Genomic DNA, 21,850 nt, shown 5'->3' with positions numbered 1-21,850 from the left:
ATTCACTAGAGCCATGTAGCTGCTACCACAAAGCACCTAAAGGCTGGGGAGGGGGAGGACTGGAAAAGGGCCCGGGCTATATATTGGACAGGAAATTCCCAACATTTGTAGCAAGCTGGAGCTACAGAATGGGAAGCCTAACGGGGGTCCCTGTTTCTTTCTATTTACCAGTCTGATAAGTCTAGAGAAGAAACTTGAAATTCTGTTCCACTCCCAGGCCCCACTCAGCAAGTCAGACAGTACCCAAGCCCATGTTCAGCTGTGGCCTTGAACGTAACACACAGTTACACCAGGAAAGGTTAAGGAATTTTCTTTATTTTTTTTTTTTTTACAAATTAAGACTATGTTGATTTCATATATTTCTGAATCAAAAACACCTTTGTCTTCACAGTATGAGTTAGAGAATGCAGCCTGAGCTGAAAACCAAGGAACTAGAAAAGAAAGTGATAATTACAGTGATTACTGTATTAAAAACCTGTTAGACATTTTCTTTAAAAGTAGTTTTTTATATCTTGTCATTCTTGGCACTGTTTCTAAAGAAAAACTCCTTTATCCCAAGCAAAAAAGCGTTAAGAGGTGGAGTTTGGCTTCAAGAGATGTAACTCAGATTCTCAGGCCTAGCAGAGAATCAACAAATTTATAGAGTGCTACTGGGATGGCGGGCGGGGGGGGGGGGGGGCAGGGGGGTAATGGGAAGGAAGTCCCTTTAGTAAGTTCTCAAGCCAGAGGCTGGAGGCGGCAGCTAAATCAGAAGGCAGCATCCTCTGCAGAAGCAAGCCATTCTGGGCAGCATGGCACTCTAGGAATACCAACACCCCGGGAACAAATCTTTTCATGGGGTGGCCCGGGGATGCGGTGCCCTGCGAACCAGCAGCCACTGGGTCAAACTGTGTGCTGGTTGTGAACAGGGAGAGCCAAAAGTGGTATCATCCTGGCAGTGGACTCCTGATGGCTCAGTCCCCCTTACACTGAGGCCCTGTGAGTAGCCAGAGTCACACCTGCTCTCGAGGCTGCCTGCCCTTCTGTGCCCGCTGATTGTGGCAGCTCCCTGGGAAAGAGCTGGTGATCCCCATTGGTATCGCCCTCCCTCACTCACAACCACAAAGCCGAAGGGAATTAGAGGTGTTACAGGTTTGATCACCTAGTCCCCACCCGGAAGGCTACAGATTTCTGGGAACAGGTGAACAGCCCAAAAACTAAAGTGCATCTGTAAAATGAATGTTTATCTACTGCCCCGAATCTCTGGCCTGACACTATTGGCGTCCAGGCGGAAGACAGAAATGCACTGGACTGTCATGAATGCTGCCTAAGTCATCACCACCCAGTTCTGCTGATCTGAACAAAGAACCATTCAGTTAGCAGCGATTTTCTCCCCCACTGCCCCAAACAGGTCCTTATCTAGGTCTGCCTGGCAGAATTAGTTTACAATTACCCCCAGGCTCAACCATGCCCCTTCCCTATCCTTCCTCTCCTGGGATCTTCAATCAAAGTCACTGTGGTGGAAGCCATTCAACAACTAAGGTGATGACCAAAATAAAGATGGGAAGTTAGAGAATTCTATGCTCTATCTTGCCATACATAACCAGCCTTTTCAGAAATGTCTGACAAGAATCAGTCTTTCCTTTGTACTGAAACCCTCCCTCCTCACGGATAGAAACAGGCAGATTCCCCAACGGTCAGACAAGGGATGGGGAATAGGAACACATAAATCCACACTCCTTTTAGGATAGCAAGGCAGAGAGATGTGTTTGTCAGACCAGCAACAGCTTGGGCAGCTCAGAGGAAGCAAAGCATCCACCAGGAGAAGCTCTTCATTTTCTTTGTAGGTGTTGACAGAAGCTCAGATACAGTGAGCCTGGGTAAAAAAAAACGGGACCACCAAACTCCTTTCCAATGGGAAACACACTGCCTAGTCCCACAGGAACTGTGCACAAACCAAACGATGCTGAGCAAAGGGCTGAGGCGGCTCTACCAGTTCAGGTGCACCTGGCGAAGTTCGGCTGGAAAGTGGACTCCTGGAGTTTGCTCTGCTGTGGGTCCCACTCCTCGTCATGGTGACCGGCTGCCTGAGCAGAGGAAGAGGCTAGGACTGGGCTGGGCAGAAAAGGGAGTGGGGAAGAACCCCAGGAATACGAAGCCAAACTCCAAACTATATTCTGCTAATCAGTTTTTTGATCAAAAAATTCAAAGTAGAGAAAACCACAAAGTACAAAAGCTTTTCTGATGCTTTTCATTATCACAGAACACACCACCTGTAATGTGTGCGAAGAGGAAATGAGGGGTGGAGGGACAGGAGGTCAAACTGGACAAGGCTGGAAGGTCATTTCACTTCTTCTCTTTCTTCTTGTCCTAGAAATGGAGAAAAATCGCCCAATTAATTTTCGGCATCTGGCATTCAAGCTAAAACTCTTGAGGGAGCCAATACCTGGCTACCTTCGGTTAGAGACTGGAAGGGAACAAGACCATAAAAAGAGAGGAGAAATGCTTCCTCCGTGAGGGAGGAACTGGATCTTAACCATCTTCCACTGGTGGTCCCTCAAGTTGCTGACAGACCTGACAGGAGTAAAAGTTAAGCAGCTGTCCCCACTTCCACTCCAAGAGCACCCAGCTGGGCCACCTGACCACTCCTGGCTTACTCATTAACTACCACAGCTCGGATCTCATCCAGTGAAAGCTGCAGACTGGCAGTCCACCCCAAAATAACTCCAACAAGAGGCCAAGACCAACTTTCCATTAAGCCAGAGAAGCATAAATCCTGGGCACAAACCAACGCCCAGAAATGATCTAGTCCAGTGAACACGTCATTCAATCCTCGGTGGAAGCCTAGTGTATTAAACAAATGAAAGTTGAGTTGCTTTGCCTAAAACCTGCTTGGAGCTCAGTCTAGTCGCCACACAAATAAGACAGAGCCACCAATCCCACCTACTCATCTGTTTCCACCAGCATCACACTGTCTCCTGTTTCCTAGTAAGATCTGTAAAAAAAAAAAACACCTCATGATTTCATTTGTTCCCCTACTGCCAGAGGAGACTATGTATGGCACTCACTAACCATATACAGAATGCTTCTCTGGAAACAAGACTAACAAGCGGATAAAACTGGTCTACTTCTGACACATATTTATAAAAGCTGATTGCCAAGATTAAACAAATTCCCTAGAATATCTTTTCCTGAGTCATAACCATCTTTACAGCCTTTAAATTCTTTATATAGTAGACTGTTTCTTGGTGCCACTGAAGCCCTTTTCTCATTTGATACTAATCTCAGAGATCTGGTTTTTTGTTTAAGTTTTGTTACTTTTAAGTAATCACTACACCCAATGTGAGGCTCAAATTTACAACCCTGAGGTCAAGAATCCCACACTAGGGATCCTCCACCCCCACCCTCCCCTTTTTTAAGGGAGTTGTTTTACTTGTTCCTTTTTCTCCTTTGGCTAAAGACTTCTGGTGGCCTTACAGTTAACCTGGACCTACACACTTCGTTAAGTTTTCAAATTTGAAGTATACATAGATGCTGAGTTCAGGAGCCATTCTCTCATCTTTAGGTGGTAGGCTGACTAACCTTCTCATTCATGGCCAGGATCATCATAAGTTTTCTGAAGAGAGTAATGAAATCTAAGAAGAGGTCAACGCAGTGCCTGAAACAGAAGAACCAGATTATAAGTTGGCATTTCCCACCTTCCTTTATCCACAGTCCACAGAGGTGCAGGACATAAAAACCCCGTGTCTACCCCACAAGTGAGCTTCACCAAACCACCAACTAAGTAAAACTCTGGTGTCTGAGATCCTTTACAACTCAACAAAGCCATGCAGCACAGGGAAAAGAAAAACTCAGCTTTAGACTCTGCAGGGGCCTATATCTGAACCCTGAACTACCATTAACTAGTTAAGAAACTCTCAGAGAATTACTACGTTAAAAAAAATGTATATATTAAAAAGAATGTGTTTCTTTTTCTCATTGTTAAAGGTTTAAAAAATACAAAAATAGGGGTGCCTGGGTGGCTCAGTCGGTTAAGCGTCCGACTTTGGCTCAGGTCGTATCTCCCAGTTCGTGGGTTCAAGCCCTGCATTGGGACTCTGTATTGACAGTTCTGAGCCTGGAGCCTGTTTCAGATTTTGTGTCTCCTCTCTCTCTGCCCCTCCCCTGCTTGCTCTCGCTCTCTCAAAAATAAACAAACGTTAAAAAAAATACAAAAATATAGAGCAAAAGGTGAAAGATCCCTTTCCCTGTCCTATGCCTTAAAAGTAAGGATAATTAAATGCGTATTATTAATTCAATTTTTAAAAGATCTGAGGTCTTTCAGGAATTGAGGGAGACTATGCTATTTGGTATACAGTTCTAAAAGCATGGGTATCCTACCATACACACTCCTGGAGGCTGGCCACTTAAGTTCGGATAGGGCCACCTAGTCCACTTTTAACCCTACTCACGGGGACAGAAAGGGAGGCGTTAAAGACCAGTTTTCACTCACCAGATATAATCCTTATCTCCATTTTCAGCTTTTTCAATAATGAGTTGAGTATCAAAAAGGACGAAGCCACACATGACCACCAGCCCCACATATAGGTTTGCCTGACACAAGAAGAATGAGATGGGTGACTATGTGGTAGATGCCACAGAGGAAAAAACCAGCTGTTACCTCTTTCTGGCTCTTGGCTCTTGGCAATTTGAAGTACAACAAATGCTAAGCCTAATGACATTAACATTCATGGGAACAGAAGTCTATGGTGGAAACCACATGGCTTCCCTAGACACAATTCTTCACTGCCCAATGAAAGTGAGCTTTCTGGAAGATTCTAAGTCCACCTTGCTTTAAGGTGAAGCAAGAAAAAGAAGAGCAAGGCAAATGGCTGCTGGAAGTTATATGTAAAGTCTCACCTGGAAAAGCCAAATGGATCCAAAGAAAAGATTCCCCAGGGAAGACAAGAGCATCAGGCTCATGGCTGACATCAAGACACCTACAAGAGAGGACAAAATGCCGTCCTGGGAAAAGCCAAAGCAAAGTAAGGCAACCTCATTAAAGCCATTCCTTACGTTTCCCCCCAAATTAAGACTTTCAATTTCAACCCAACAGTCACAAGAAGTTGGAGGGTAGGCAAAGGGTCCCAGTGAGAATTCCGGCTAAAGCGGAGACCCTCTCTCTGTTTTTCAGTCTGCACTTACCTCCCAGAAAGAGGTAGCTGCGGCGCCTGGCATAGAGTGCACTCAGGGTGAAGCAGGTGAAGATCATTGCTGTGCCCATGAAGGCGGTGGGAAGAATGCTGTTAGAGGAAAAGACCATTAGACTGAAGACTACAGGTCTGCAAACCTATTTAGAAGGCATATCTGCAATGATAAACAGACATAAGATGCTACTAAAATAGTTACCTGGGATTGATGGCAATGCACAACTCCAGAGCAGGGCCCAGGCCAACTCCTAGAAAACAAAAAGCCCCAGAACACAGTATTAACATCAACTCCTGAAGAGGACCCTTGTACAAAAGTTGACCATCAAAAGTGCAGACATGCCCTGCTCTTAAAAAACAAACATGTGTACTAAAGTAATTAAATCTCTCTCTTCTCCATCTTCCTTGTTTTCCAGAGAACATATACTTGACTGAGTTGTTTATAGACACAGCTACAAAACTGTCCTCTTAGCTGAAAATCTTGGATGACCCAGGATGAATACGGATTAGGAAAAATGAAGCAGGCATATCAAACATTTTTGAGCTAGGGGCACCTGGGTGGCTGAGTCAGCTGAGCAACTGACTCTTGATTTCGGCTCAAGTCATGATCTCACAGTTTGTGGGTTCGAGCCCCCATCAGGCTCTGGGCTGATTCTCAGTCCCCCTCCCTCTCTCAAAATAAATGAATAAACATTAAACAAAAAATAAGTTAAAAATTTTTTTTTTTTTTTTGAGTTAAACTGTAAGCCTGCAATACTCTGAAGAGGAGTGATGTGAGACTAGAATGTAGGCCAGATCAGGAATCAGAAGAGAAGGATCAAGAGCAAACCAGTGCCTTGTGGCCAGCAACCTGTAGTCTTTCAGGGCCGACTCCTTTTATAGAAAAGGCCAGACCGGTTCTGCGGGTGGACACTGGCCAAGAGGAGGGTACAGTGGCAACGTGTTCCAGCCCCAACGTTTCCTCTACTCTTGCTACTCTCTTTCCTTCTGATAATTCCACCCCTTAATGCCTTCACAAACTAGCTTTCCCTATTTAAAAAAATCCTAATCTCTAAATCCCTTCCCTTCTACTTCAACACTATACAGACACGCTCAAAATGAGTTGTAACTGAGTCAAATGCTGCTTCGCAAATATTTTTACTATGTAGCTTGAGTCCTGTTTCCTTTAATAATTGCAGAAGAGGGGCGCCTGGGTGGCGCAGTCGGTTGAGCGTCCGACTTCAGCCAGGTCACGATCTCGCGGTCCGTGAGTTCGAGCCCCGCATCAGGCTCTGGGCTGATGGCTCGGAGCCTGGAGCCTGTTTCCGATTCTGTGTCTCCCTCTCTCTCTGACCCTCCCCCGTTCATGCTCTGTCTCTCTCTGTCCCAAAAATAAATAAAAAACGTTGAAAAAAAAAAATTTTTTAAAAAATAATAATTGCAGAAGAGCTGTGCTTTTAACTGTTGTCTTGAGAATTAGCAATGTGCTCTGTAGGATGGCTCTCAATGTACGGCTTTAATTAACTGTCAGCAAAGTTCAGAATTGATGGTCACAGGAGGGACGAGTTGCCAGTGTTGAGTCCACTGTCAGGCTTAGTTATGCTACCTAAGCTCTTGAATCTCATTCATTCACACACATAAATGCTTATTTTGGGATACAAAAGTGTGTGTAAGTCACAGTCAGTAGTCACAAAGAGCTTATCCTCTGGATGGGAAAGCAAGATGTACCTCTATGAATTAAGAAAGCAATACAAGACAAAATACACTCAAATACAAGACTGAGTAGTACAGAGTGCCAGGTGAGGTCAACGAGAATACACACAAATCTTGGGCCTTAGTCTAAAGAGATACTAGATACAGTACCCACTCCCACCCCAAATTAGCCCAGTCCTTACCATACCTGTAAGGAAAGCAAATCCAGCAAGAAGTCCCAGTCTTTTTTGCTCAGTTTCACGGCTATGAGGTGTTGCCATCAGCCAAATCATCAACCCCAGAGAGCCCAAGGCAGAGAGCAGGCCAGCCTGTCAGATCCAGAGTCAATAATTAAGTACTTGAAAATATCAAATGTATTCTGGAGGAGACCTTATTGGGATCAAATATTCATCTGAACTTCCTAATACTGGCTTCTAACCTGGAGGAAGTGGAAAAGGCAGAGAGGGGTAAGGAGAAACCAGAAGCCTTACAAGACAGGATTAGGTGGGTTATGGTGGGTGTTAGAGGCTCTTCTGACCTGGGTAGTGTATCAGCCACAACTACCCAAGGCAAACTGTGATTCTTGCCCAAGAAAAAGATCGTGTGACAAGTGCTTGAAGCACATTCAAATCTGTAGGACAAGTAGAAATGACCTCTTTTTGATCACTTTAAAACACACACACAGGGGCACCTGGGTGGCTCAGTCAGTTGAGCATCTGACTTCAGTTCAGGTCATGATCTCACAGCTTGTGGGTTCGAGCCCCACATCAGGCTCTGTGCTGTCAGCTTCAGAGCCTGCTTCTGAGTCTGTGTCTCCCTCTCTCCCTACCCCTCCCCCGCTCATACTCTGTCTCTCTGTCTCAGAAATAAACATTAAAAAATTAAAACAACAACAACAACAACAACAACAACAACAACACACAGACACAGGGGTGCCTGGGTGGCTCAGTTGGTTAAGCATCTGACTTTGGCTCATGTCATGATCTCTCAGTTCCTGAGTTCAAGCCCCATATGAAACTGTCTGCTCTCAGCACAGAGCCCACTTTGGATTCTCTGTCTCTCCCTCTCTCTGCTCCTCCCCAGCTTGTTCTTTCTCTTTCTCTCTCTCAATATGAATAAATAAACTTTAAAACACATACACACAAACATATATACCTATACAGAGAAAAAAGACTGAGAGGGTGCTACAAACTGGATTTTTATGTCTCCCCAAAATTCATGTTTAACTTTTAACCCCCAATGTGCTGGTATTTTGAGAGATGGGGGTCTTTGGAAGGTGATTAGGTCATGAGGGTGGAGACTTCATTAGTGCCCTTATCCCAGAGATAAGGCAGAGATCCCAGAGAGCTCCTTGCCTCTTCCGCTGTGTGAGACACAGCAAGAAGACGGTTATTTACACAGGAAGCAGGTCCTCACCACATAACATATCTGCTGGTGCCATAATCTTGGACTTCCAGCCTCCCAAACTGTGAAATATGTTTGCTGTTTAAGCTACTCAGTCTATGGTATTCTGTTAGAGCAGTCTGAATGGAGTGAGACCGAGGTTAAGAACTAAAATGTCAACAGTTATTTCTGGGTGATAGGATTAAGGAGTTTTTATTTCTTTTTCATCACTAGTCTATTTTCCAAATTCTCTACAATGAACATGCATTAATTTTGTAAGAAGATAAAAAATTCTTTAAAAAATCCAAGTGGGAAAAGCCAGGCACTAGAAAAAGAGAAAAATAATTAAGGAGGTATGTGCAGACTAAAGTTCCTTTCTTCCTTTAAAGGTATAGCTGATCCTCATTTTTCTTATAGTTATGCTCTATAAAGTTACTGTGAACAATGAATTAATGAATACTGAACAAATGCTCCTGAGGAAAATAAAGGGGTAGATTCTCACGTACCTCTGGTTATGTTTTCTTCAACTGAATAATACATGTTTTACGTGTGTTTATGTTTAAGGACACTTTATTTGATATATACTGTTGATTCATTAACCTTGAATTCATGGCCAACAGCACTACAACTCGTGCCTGAACAAGCTTATTTAACACACATATTTTCTCCATAAGACACATCACAGTCTTAGTGAACTTTTTTTTGCAGTTGGGAACATCTTTTGCACTTAGGAACACTAGACAGCACTCTAGCACCATGCTTGGGGTCCACTTTAAACACTGACATCACCATCAAAATTACAAAAATGCAAAAAACGTGGCACTACACAGACCAATAAAAAAGGATCCTTGTTTATAGTACAAGAGTTTGAAACAGGGCAGTGTGTTGCCTCATTCAACCTCAGCTGGAACACGTGAGATGCGCAACTCAAATTTTTTGCGGTTCTGCTTATGACTGCAAATGTCTGTAAAAGCACTGTGAGTACTGATTTTAGGCTTACAAACACATTTTAGTAACTGGTAAATTCATAAATACAGAATACATGAATAATGAGGATAACTGCATTTTACTACATTACTTAAAAAAACAAACCAAAAAACCCAACACACAACCAGAAGCCAAAACGGCCACTCTTGCCTAGAAGGTGGAGTATGTTTTAGTCTAAACTCCAGGGACCAAAGTCTTATCCTTTGAGTATCTAGAGTAATTTTTCACACAACCTCTGCCAGGAGATGCCTGAGCATAGGGACAGTTCTCAGTAGTGGCAAATGCCAACACAGACACACCCCCTGTACTTACACTAAAAAGGACACTTGGAAAGGACAAGTCTTGGTTAGGGAGAACTTCAAACTTTTTGGTTATTCCTCAACTGTCCCTTTTATTCCAACTGGCCAAACCCCAGGTCTCTTTCAACACAGGAAAGTGAGTTGTTGAAGGTTTTTACTCAACCATGCAGACAGAAGAGCATCAGAGAATAAAATAGGTCAAATCCTCGAAGGTCTCAACCCTGCCTCTCCTGATAACCATTCAATCAGTGTGTTGCATCTAAGAACTCCAATTATAGGCAAAAAAGAGGAAGAACGAAGGAAAAGATAAAAAGGCTACCATGCAAACCCCAGCAGTCACGTCCTGTCACTACTTATAGTGTCAGGGTCTTACACGTCAGCTGCCCATCATTCAGTGTCCAGGTTATGACATCCTGTTTTCAGTTTCTAGAGAGGGCACGGCTGCCAGAAAAATTTAAATGGCTCTGCATGTCCTTATTTACCACCTAGCTCTGGCTGATTCAGATAACAAACTACAGAAAAGGATTAAGGAGGGATACAGGCTTGCACCATCCTGCTGAGCTGGTTTCAACCTAATGCAATTTGTGCCACAACAACTGGGAGAGACACTGCTCTTACCTGAAGGAAATGAGTGACCACATGGACATAGGCCCCCGCAGCCGCCACAAACATACAGAGGGCAAAACTGGCATAGACCTTCTTCAGGTGCTGCTGTGTCGAGGGGGTTCTAGGAAAGAATGTTAAACAGCCATCATTCTAGGACCAATCTCATTTCTAAGCTGATAATCATTTCTCTCTCCTCTTCCCAGGGCATATGTATAAGTTATAATAAAGAAAGAATGATTTGAAAATAGGTTAACTGAGAATTTTAAATGCTGGGGAGGAGCCAAAGGCCCCAAATTATGAACAATCAGTATCCAAACTAGAATAACTAAATGGTTTTTCAATGACCACACAACAGCCCTTAGAATTGGGGTGCTTTTACTGATGAATGGATAAAGAAATTGTGGTTTATATACATAATGGAGTACTACGTGGCAATGAGAAAGAATGAAATATGGCCCTTTGTAGCAACGTGGATGGAACTGGAGAGTGTTATGCTAAGTGAAACAAGCCATACAGAGAAAGACAGATACCATATGTTTTCACTCTTATGCGGATCCTGAGAAACTTAACAGAAACCCATGGGGGAGGGGAAGAGAAAAAAAAGAGGTTAGAGTGGGAGAGAGAGCCAAAGCATAAGACACTCTTAAAAACTGAGAACAAACTGAGGGTTGATGGGGGATGGGTAGGTGATGGGCATTGAAGAGGGCATCTTTTGGGATGAGCACTGGGTGTTGTATGGAAATTAATTTGACAATAAATTTCATATATTAAAAAAATCAATAAAAAAAGAAAAAAATTAAAAAAAACTTTATTTGTGGAAACAAAAAAAAGAATTGGGGTGCTTTTATCAGAGTGTCTGGATTCTAGCAAAGCTAATATGTTAGTTTATACATACAAAAGTTAATAAAGTAGGAAAAGAAACAAGATATGAAAGGAAATGCAATAATAAACTACAGTCAAGATCAAAACACTTACATGTGGGAAAATTTTAAGAGCGCATCAAAGTTGATCTTCCGATCAAATATGTTCATGATGCCAGAGTCTGTGGGACACAGCCTCCACTCTGTAGAATCAAGGATAAGAAGAAAGGTTATTTTAAAGATATAAGATGTACAAAGTAACATAAACAACTTTCTCATGGAAAAATAGTACAAGTTTCAGAAAATGAAAGTATCTAAAACCCCACTGTCTTAACACAGCCATTTTCATTTTTATGTATTTGCTTCCACCATATGTTTGCAATCATACTCAACCATTTTAAAGGGGACAGAGGAAATAAAGCCATCTCCTCCCCAAACTATTTTGTTACTAGCATTTGCTTTCTATTCTTACAGAAGGTAACTTGCCCCTTTAATAGTTTCTTTCTTTGAGAAATTACCAGTAGCAATCTAGTTAAAGGGACCCAGTCAGTGGAACATAAAGCAATCTTATGTCACTGTTTCAAGATGCTAGAGAATTCTCTCAGCAAAGGTGCACAGAACCTCAAAGATGAAGGGAGTAAGGGAGGGAGGGAGGGAGGGAGGGAGGGAGGAAGGGAGCTAGGCCAGGCAATTAAGTCTTGAACTTTAAATATATACATGTAGAAACTTTCCATCTAGTGCATGTTAGAACTGAACTGAAAGGGATTTACAATTTTATTTTTTTAATTTTTTTTAACGTTTTATTTATTTTTGAGACAGGGAGAGACAGAGCATGAACAGGGGAGAGTCAGAGAGAGAGAGACACAGAATCTGAAACAGGCTCCAGGCTCTGAGCTGTCAGCACAGAGCCCGACGCAGGGCTCGAACTCACGGACCGCGAGATCATGACCTGAGCCGAAGTTGGCCGCTTAACCAACTGAGCCACCCAGGCACCCCATGGGATTTACAATTTTAAAGAGAAAAGTGCAGAAAGGATTTTTTAAAACACAATTTCAGAATGTTTCCTATAGAAGAGTTGGAATAGTACAAAGAATTCCTATATACCCTACACCCAAATTTCCTAAATGTTAATATTTCGCCATATTTGCCGTATGCCCTGCCCTCTATATATAACACAATGTCCATTTACCCCTAAACACTTCAGCATGTACATCCTGAAAACTGACCAAAACCAGGAAATTAACACTGACACAATTCTACTATCTGATCTAGAGACCTTAATCAGATTTTGTCAATTGTCCCAATATGTCACAGAAAGGACATTTTTAATTGAACTATACCCAGGTTACATTCCATCAACACCATAAAGTTAGGCTCTTAAATTTTGCTCCCTCCTCTATCTCACATGCAATTCTAAATAAATACATTCAATCTACAGAGCTAAAAATCTAATCAAGAATTTTCATCTTCCCTAAATATCCATCATCCACAATCATCCAGATTCTTAATAGACCCATAATGTCTATTCATTTCAAATCGACCAAAAACGGGGTGTGTGTGTGGGGGGGGGTACTAAAATACAAAAGGTAAGTAATTCGAAAGATAGGCAAGATAGGCCAACTACTCCCACATATTCTAATCAGCACCTAGCCCAATACTCAGCAAAATTAATCTGAGCAAGAAAAGTTACAATCCCAAACTGACTTCTGAGAAATCCTGCGCCAGTGGAAAGATTCCATTCTTCTAGTTCTCACGGATCACTACCATTTGTTTACTGAGGCTCGCTCTCGCACACATGAAACAATTACAATGGCTAGCTGGCTTTCTCTCGATTTGCTCTTTCCTTTCTCACCAACATGCCTACTCACCTCAATTTTTTTGTTAGTTCTGTTCTTAAGGATGGATACAGTAAGAAGTTGCAGAGCCCACTAAAGCTGCTGCTCGCAAATCGAAGTCACAGGGCTCTGGGCCCTCTTGATCTAGATGGTGCAACTATTGCAGGCTGTTGCACGGCCAACCACAGCCTTCCAGAATCATGATGAACACATCCTCCAGAGAGCATACTTACAGGCTGGCAGAATCCAGCACCTGGAAAGTGTCTTTGTTTAAGGCTTCCATTAACATCCCTAATGACATCCCTAGACAGAACTTGCAACAGTTCTGAAGCAACCTTCAGAGCCAAGTTTTTCAGTATTCACAACAACACTCAAGTACCTCTTGCTTCCAATTTCAAGAGTTAAAAAAAGGTGGTGAATGGGCCCTGCAGTGTAAATCCTCAAATACTCAGAGGACTGTTAGAAAGGGGCAACACCCTGTAATCAGACCCCACTGAGTGGAAACAGTGGGAGGGGATAATGACAGAAACTCCTCTTTCCCAGTTTGCTCTTTGATATTTCCCAGAGGGTACTGACTGCCTCTTACAACTGCTGATGGAAAAACCAAACTATCAAAAGGTTATGAGGACAGGGAGTATCAAATAGGAATTTCTCCATGATTTAGTAGTGCCTCGTGGTTTAAAATCATTAAAAAATCAATTAAACAAAACCAGTTTCCCAGCATCACCACTGATTCTAAAATTAAGTGAAATATGTAATTACCAACTTTTCTAGATGCAAAGGCACATAGCAATTGTAATAATAGGGTTACAGGGAAAAACACAGTAAGGTATACATTTAATAAATGACATGATGTATATATGACATAATTTATTTCAGAACTGTTAAAACATGAGGGGGGAAGTTAGGTCTTAGAATCAAGGAAATATGACAGTTTGCTCTAGGTCTGTTTCAAATAGACAAGAACTAATGTACAGATAAGTAACAAGTTAAAAACGGTTCTTAGAAGTTTTGCAAGATGGATTACACTAACCAAGTCTCTATCTTAGCCTCAACTACTGTGCTCAAAAGTTGCAGAGAAAGCATATCTACATTGCAATGGTCAATATGCAAACTCAGCTGAACAAGATTCAACTGCACTCATAACTCAAAAATAGCAGCTCCCATACCAAAAGTATTTTCAGTCCCAGGAAACAGTCAGCACCTAACAGGGCTTCAGGTATTCAAAACCATTAACCAAGTAACTCAGCTAACATTTCAAAGGGGCCCCACAATTAAATGAAAATCTTTGTTTTTAAAAAAAGGATGTTAAAATGTATCATACGCTTTGCATGTATATTTTACAATAAAGGAAAAAAGTGTATTACAAGTTGCTCAAAAATTATTCAATACAATAATTCCCCTAATACATATCAGCCCATTACAAAACCCATACCAGCCCTCTTACTCTGGATGCCAACTCATACAAAAATTTAAAAATTGTATGCGCTCTCCCGTTCCCCAGTTCTACACTCAAATTTAAACAAAGAGGTGGGATTATTTATTTAGAATATAATGTATACAGTGCCTCATAGACTCATGAGAAATTTGTCTGTATTGCATTTGAGAAGTAAATGTTCAGATCTTAATTATAATCAAACACCTTTAACTTGGTTCAGAGCTTCATTTAATTCTGTCAACCTTAGGAGAGCAGGAATATCTAATTTCTCCGAATTTGCCAACATCTGTCGTGCATATTGTCGTGCATATACTGCTAAAGCTTTGTTAGAAGCGTCACCATTCTGTGGTTCCTCTGGCCAGCCTCCTCTGCCAGAGGCACCCAAAAACAACAAAACTTACTGCACAGCTTTAGCAAGAAAGAAAAAATTAATACATTGTTTTGAGTTAGTATTCCTGAGGTCTGGAGGGAGGGAGGGGCAGGCAGAAGACAGACACTCTCATCAACTAACATCCATGTATTATGTCCCACTAAATCTCTTGTTTTGTTCTAGGTATCTTCCTTACCCTTGTCCTAAAATGAAAAATTATCATCAAGGGCCAAGCCTTAAAAACAAAACAAAACAAAATTCTCTACAATCTTATTTCAATATCTATTAAGTACAGACCACATGAAACATGGCCAACTGGCCAAAAGCTATGCAAACAGGAACAATCATGAATTAAAAAAAAAAAAAATCCTTGCCTTTTAAAGAGAAGAGCCTGCTGACTGCTGGGCAGAAGGCTGTCTTGATGTATACAATTTAACAACATTAAACCAGCAAGTCACAGAAACATTGTTCATACATTTAATTAAAAATTTAGTTTGTGGAGGGGCACCTGAGTGGCTCAGTCGGTTAAGCGTCAGACTTCAGCTCAGGTCATGATCTCACGGTTTGTGAGCTCGAGCCCTGAATTGGGCTCTGGGCTGACAGCTCAGAGCCTGGAGCCTGCTTCAGATTCTGTCTCCCTCCGTCTGCCCCTCCACTGCTTGCACTCTGTCTCTCACATTGTCTCAAAAATAAAACATTAAAAAAAAAAACAAATTAGTTTGTGGAGCGCCTAGATGGCTCAGTCTGCTGAGCTTCTGACTTCGACTCAGGCCATGATCTAATGGTTTCTGAGTTCCAGCCCCACGTTGGGATCTGAGCTGACAGCTCAGAGCCTAGAGCCTGCCTCATATTCTGTGTGTCTTTCTCTCTGCCCCTCCCTGCTTGTGCTCTCTCTCTCTCAAAAATAAACATTTAAAAAACCATTTAGTTTGTGAATTGTATGGTTCTTCATTTCTGTTGTAATTCCACCATTTTGAGTCCTCTTCCTACACATCTAGAAGGGACCAACTGATACTTAAGAGAGAAGAAAAATCCCATTTGATTAAAAAGGTAGGGGGGGCAGGGCCTGGGTGGCTCAGTGGGTTAAGCATCCAACTTGGGCTCAGGTCATAATCTTGAGAAGTCTATGAGTTTGAGCCCTGCATTGGCTCTGTGCTGACAGCTCAGGGCCTGGAGCCTGCTTCAGATTCTGTCTCCCTCTCTCTCTCTGCCCCTCCCCTGTTCACACTCTCTCTCTCTCTCTCAAAAATAAACACTAAAAAATTTTTTTTTAAATAATAATAATTTAAAAAAAGGCAGGGCAGGGAGGGGGCAGAATTGCCTTTTTTTCAGTAGTTCTTCCTATTGAATAGCTTTCAGTCTCTGCATAACTATGTACCTAGAATAGTGGTTAAGAGCATGGCTATATGCATTTGAACCGTAGTTGATATTTCCTTAGCTGTGTGACATGAGGCAAGTTTCTGGCACTTGAACCTCACTGTGCTTTAGTTTCCTAATTTGTATATAGTAATATATAATATTCTCCACTTCATAGGGTTGAGGATTATATGAGATAATACAAATAAAGTGCTTAGAATAGTGCTTCATGAATAAGACTGGCTCCATAAGTTAACCATTGTTCTATTAGTGTAAATACTCATTACTCTCATGTCCTCAGTGCATTAATTTCCCCTAGTTTTAGAAAACATTAACTGTAGGGGGGCAAAACACGAGAAACTCTTTAAAAATATAGAGAACAATCTGAGGGTAGATGGAGGGATTGTGTGTATGGGGGAATGGGCTAAATGGGCAAAGGGCATTAAGGAAGACAGCTGTTGGGATGAGCACTGGGTGTTATAAGTAGGGATGAATCACTTGATTCTACTCCTGAAATAATTATTGCACTATATGCTAACTAACTTGGATGTAAATTAAAAAAAATAATAAATAAATAAAAGAAAACATTAATTGAAAATCTAATTTACACATGCCTTTTAAAAATATTATTCAACCATTAACTCACAGCTAACTATATCCTGAAGACTTAATGATTTTACTCAAAAGAGTAAAATTAAATGGGGAAGATGGGGAGAAATCTAAGAAAATTATAAACTGGAATTTAAAGGAATTTGATAAATTTTATTATTGGATAACATTACTTTTGTTTAAATGGCATGCCTCTCCTCAGGCGTATTTACACGGTACCTCCTGCCCCACAGGGCCACAAGGTGTTTTGAGACAGCCTAATAACCACTAAGTGATAATCCGAAGTGGCTGAGAACTTGATGAAGTAAATGGTCATTATCTTGATGCTTTCCTTGGCATCCCTAAGAGGTAGGTCTGTTTGGTTTCAGGAAATCCGAAGAACTGTTTCGACACGATGGTCCTAGATTTGAACCCTAGATGTCCCAGACCTTCCCTTAACTTGGACCAAGATTCCTGACTAGCTAGATTAGCTAGCTAACACTGAATCCTGTCTCACTAGGGTGCTGCCTCAGAACCAAGCCAGTTAACTAGACATGGAATGCCTCCTGCCTTCAATAAATTATTTTTTGCATCGAACTTTGACATTACTGAATCCCTTTCTCCATAACCACGTCTGACAGACTGAATCATAAGGAGGCACCAATGTCCTAAATACGACGTCATCTCCCAGCGTAAACCAGTAAATAAGCCTCCAATAACAACACATTTAGCCCAAATGAGAGCAGGCATAGATTAGGAAAAACAGCACACCCATTCAATTCGTATCCTTGAAGCTCTTTTTAAGTGTTTTGGACTCTAGTTAATTGTGCCGGAACCTCTCTCACATATTTGGCTGTAAGCACCCTGAGACCAGAGCTTGCATCTAATTCAGCTCTCTTGCATCTGATTCTAACAAAGCTTGTGTGATTAAGCACAACCAGGAGTCCCCAGAACAAATGTAGACCCCATTATCTAATCAAGAGTGCTGTAGCCACAAATTGACATTCCCCAACTGGCTCAAAAGGGAACCTACCATGAGGGGTAACGCGATGGCCCTAAAAGCCAATGTCTACAGTCTTCGGAAAACAAAAACGGGTTTGTTAAAAAAGCTACTCCGTGAAATTTGGTTAGAAACTCGGGGGGCGGGGAACTGGAGCGCCTGCGCGGCTCAGTCGGTTAAGCTTCCGACTTCAGCTCAGGTCATGATCTCACAACTCGTGTGTTCGAGCCCCATGTCGGAATCTGCTGACAGCTCGGAGCCTGGAGCCTGCTTTGGAATCTGTGTCTCCCTCTCTCTCTGCCCCTCCCCGGCTTACACTTGGTCTCTCTCTCTCTCTCAAAAGTAAATAAACATCAAAAAAAATGTTTTAAAGAAAACAATTACATCTCCATAAAAAAAAAAAAAAAAAAAACACCTCTGGGGGAACAAAACAGGGTGAAGTGGAAGACACTTCTAACAGATTCTATGGCCAAGTCAAAATAGCAAAGGAAAACATAGCAGATAGAACATCAAGAGAATATTCAGTATTTTCCCAGAGGAGACTAATACCCACGGGTAGTTTATGAAATAAAGTGAAACTTCAGGCCAGTAGTCGTATCTTTTATAATATCACTAACCATATTTATTATATAAAATGTCACAACTTTTAAAGTGCTTTTATATACGTTATCTCCTTTGATGTTCACACCAAAAATGATTAGTCTCCCTTTAAAAAGAAGGTTCAAAAAGGCAGCATAATAATGACACGAGCACTGGCTCTGGAGTTAGAAATCCTGCCATTTTCTACCTCATAATTTTGGGGAAATCATTTTACCTAAGATCATCTAGGCTTCCTTATCTGTAAGATAAGGATGATGATCCCTGCTCTACCAAGCTTACTGAATGCTGGTAAGAAAATCCGTGTGACGTAAATAAAAAGTACAGCACAGGGGAACAAAGTCGGTGAGACTGTAATAGTGTTTGTATGGTGAGATGGTAGCTACACTTGCAGGGAGCACAGCATAAGGAGCACAGCATTACGTATAGACTTGTTGAATCACTATGCCGTACACCCGAAAAGTGGTGTAACGCTGTGTCAACTATACTGCCAAAAAAAAAAAGAAGAAGAAAAGAAAATCTGTGTGAAATCATTGTAAAGTACAAAAGGGACAAATGGACCTTAGTATTGACCAACACCGCAAAGTTAAGTAATAGAACCCAAACCAGATTAGGGGCCTTCTGACCTCTAATGTCTGGTGCTCTCTCTACTATTACACTCTATCTACAGCAGAAAAGCAAGTTTTCGTTAAGGCAGTTCCAGCCATTGGCAAAGAGAAATCTTAAAAATATTAACACACGCTGATTCCTGTCACACTCTTCTGGATTTTTCAGCACTTTGCAATAAACATGAACTATATGCATAACGAGGGGGAAAAAACCAGAAATGCTGACTAAATATTTGGATTAATTTTACCTTTCCTATTCTTAGGACAGTAAGACTTCAGTCACATCAATAGCAGGGAAGGGAGAGACAGGAAGAAAGGGGGTTCACTAAGCCATGTTTCCACAGTTAAATAATGGAAGAAGGAAACGGAATTCAAATTACAGGGTGTTTCTCAAGGATTCAACCATTCTGTCCCTACCGGGAGGAAAATGGCAGAGAATCTAAGCACCAGCATATTTTTGAAGTCAGAACAAAAAAAACATTAGACAAAGATAAACTGCCAAAGAGAGTAAACCTAATAATTACAGAAATAGGTGTATTTGTAGAAACCATAAGAATTTAGTTATGCAACTTGAATAATCTTCCTTCAACTGAATTCTTACCCCAAAGATAAACTAAAACTGAGTATCAATAAATAACTAGAAAAGCCTATTCGCAATTAACTTTTAACCTTAAAATCTTTGTTTCAGGCACAGTCAGCTCTTCCACAGGGTTACACATTCACAAGTTAACTACCGCTAAAACAGTCAAGTTCAGAGCGGTTTTTGTTATTGTTTGGTCAAAGAAAGGCGGATGGGGTAGGCAATGCATTTCTGGCTGGCACTAGGTAACAATTTCACACTTAAATATACAAAATTACCAAAGCCTACTTACTACCACACCACAGATCCAGCAAACAGGTCCAAGAAAAAGAACAACCGCCCAACGACGCCTTTCCCGAACCGGACTTTGAGAAAGACGCTCACAAGGCTCAGGACCAAGCAAAGCCAAGGCCACCTCACCTGTCCAAAGGTAATCAATCAGACCAGAATGGGGCTGTTCTGTGGGACTGGAAAGCCAGGAAGGGTCTTCCCACCTCCTGCCTCTGCCTTCGGCTTCCAAGTAACTAAGGAGCCTCGCGTGTCACAGAGGAGTGTGACATCACCTGACTGGCGTGACAGGGCAGCCTGCCTGACCAGGCCCTTCCTCGAGTCCTGGCCTTCGCCGCTCACCCAGAGGGGGGTCGGCCAGAGGGCCAGCAGCAGAGCAGCGATCAGTCGGGTGGAGCAAGGGTGACCACAAACCCATGAAGTTTCGCTTTCATTAGCCTCGCAAGAAAGGGGCGGGGGACGTGACCTGAATTCAAGTAGTGGAGGCTGGGCCAAAAGGGCCCCTGCGCCTACTCTTGGCGGGGGGAAAAAAGAGAAAAACCGCAGAGTGGGAGGGAGGAAGGAAAGAAAAGGGACTAACAAGAACCCTTCGCTAGCACTCCCGGGCAGAACCGGAGCCTCGAGGGCCCCCAAAACCTGCCGGACTCGCCCCCGCCCCTCCCCCGCTCCGGTACGGTTGCGCATGCGCAGTACTAGTTCCCGAGCTTCTCCCCTCCCCGCCCAGCTTTCCAGAGTTCCGTCGCGGAGCAGGGCCCCATTCCCCAAAGGTGCAGTCTGTCCGAAAACCGAGACTATTCCCACTCTTGCTCAGTCGATAACTGCTAATCCCCTTTCCATTTCTCACTCCCGGCTTGCGCAGTCCCAGTTTTAGACGTTTGTTCTTACCGGCCTCTTAACAAGCCCACACAGCTCTTCTAACACCGGATGTGCTTCTGACACTCCCAGGGTCCGCTCCAGACTCTTCACTCAGCGTTTGCCAGTCGAAGGAAGCTCCGCCCCTGCATTCCGCTTAAAGCCAGTCCTCATTGGCCGCTGGCCGCACCTCTACCTTCCCATTGGCTGTACGTGCGTAAACAACGGCTGCTAACTTCAGAGCCATTCGCTAGTGCCCTTGTCAATCAAGACTCTGGCCGCCAACCGATGTCGTAGGAAAAGGTCTCCGCCTCTTCCCCATAGTTGGGAAAGACCGCGGTCTAAAGCCGCCCCTAGTGGAGGAAGTGAAGAGGTACAGGCCGCACCCAAGGTACCTGACTAGTCACGGAGCCCCCACAACGCTAGATGGTATAGCGCGGCAAAGTCCCGGGATTCTGGTTTTAAGCTTCTCATGGAATGTTAAAACGGGAAAAAAATTCAGATAACACGTAAAAAAGCGGTCTCACAGGAGCCAGTCTACCTTTAACCTTGCCGAGCTTAGGCTTTAGAGCACTCTTGTAGGCTCAGCGAATTGTCCAGGAATGCGAGGAAAATATAGCAGCCCCCGTCCTGCATCGGAAGCACCGACACCCTCTAGCCCAGGTGGTGGTCCTGGGGCCGCGGGCGGGGCTGAAGGGCTTCCAGGATCACCTTGCCTGCTTGGGGGAAGTGGGCGACAACTTCACAATCACTTCGGCCTGTGGAGTAGGGTGGATGGGAGAGGGAACTAGGGCGGCGATCTGGCAAAGCTGCCCAGGCAACTGGGAGAAGCTAAACCAAGAGAGATCAAAGGGCTGGAGCTCCCCAAGGGCGTGTCCCAGGCCAGAAGCACCACTTGTGCAAGAACTTATAGTAAAGGGTTGTGAAGCTGGTTAGAAAAAAAAAAAAAAAAGTTTCAACACTATCAACTGTTTAAACTCGTTTTTTACTAGTTTATCTAATATCTCTATAAAAATAGTACAAAATTGACATATGAAGAGGCAAAAGTATGCAGCCAAAAATGTAGAAAAAGAGAGCTGATAGTGGTTGCCAGGTAGTTTAAAATGTTCTTTTTGGTTTTTTCCTGGATTGTGTGATGTTGTTTTGTCAGCATTTTAAAATAGGCAATGATTTTTTTCTTATTCTAAATAAATATTGACTTATTATGTAATTTTGTATTCTGTTTCTTAAATGCAGCCCCAGAATTGCATATGTTTTAGGCTGCACAGAATATAGATTCACCCCTGCCTCTCATTTTATTTTTTTTAGTGCATTTTTTAAGGCTTGCTTATTTATTTATTTATTTGTTTATTTATTTATTTATTTAT

General features: G+C 42.5%; 1 protein-coding gene and 1 long non-coding RNA gene across 3 annotated transcripts; one reads left to right on the top strand and one right to left on the bottom strand.

The window, feature by feature from the left end:
- Positions 1 to 294: 294 nt before the first annotated feature.
- TMBIM6 (transmembrane BAX inhibitor motif containing 6) lies at positions 295 to 20,598 on the bottom strand. Of its 2 annotated transcripts, none has more exons than XM_015545083.2 (10): positions 20,517 to 20,598; positions 11,087 to 11,174; positions 10,124 to 10,232; positions 7,045 to 7,165; positions 5,368 to 5,416; positions 5,164 to 5,261; positions 4,879 to 4,958; positions 4,472 to 4,572; positions 3,562 to 3,637; positions 295 to 2,349 (listed from the first exon to the last, which is right to left on the bottom strand). In XM_015545083.2, exons 2-10 carry the CDS (start codon positions 11,140 to 11,142, stop codon positions 2,326 to 2,328), a joined length of 714 nt encoding a protein of 237 aa, XP_015400569.2. In that variant the 5' UTR covers positions 11,143 to 11,174; positions 20,517 to 20,598; the 3' UTR covers positions 295 to 2,325. The 2 variants fall into 2 exon arrangements, with proteins under 2 accessions (XP_015400569.2, XP_042848165.1); XM_042992231.1 differs by lacking the exon at positions 20,517 to 20,598 and adding an exon at positions 19,764 to 19,906.
- On the top strand, positions 19,959 to 21,439 carry LOC122240347. The gene is made up of 2 exons (XR_006219935.1): positions 19,959 to 20,301; positions 20,577 to 21,439. It is a non-coding gene; the product is annotated as an uncharacterized LOC122240347 (long non-coding RNA).
- Positions 21,440 to 21,850: the final 411 nt, after the last annotated feature.

Source organism: Panthera tigris, chromosome B4 (genome assembly GCF_018350195.1).
Source record: "Panthera tigris isolate Pti1 chromosome B4, P.tigris_Pti1_mat1.1, whole genome shotgun sequence".
Lineage (NCBI taxonomy): Eukaryota > Metazoa > Chordata > Mammalia > Carnivora > Felidae > Panthera > Panthera tigris.
Note: the sequence above shows the minus strand (reverse complement) of the source record. Positions and strands in the feature narration are given on the sequence as shown.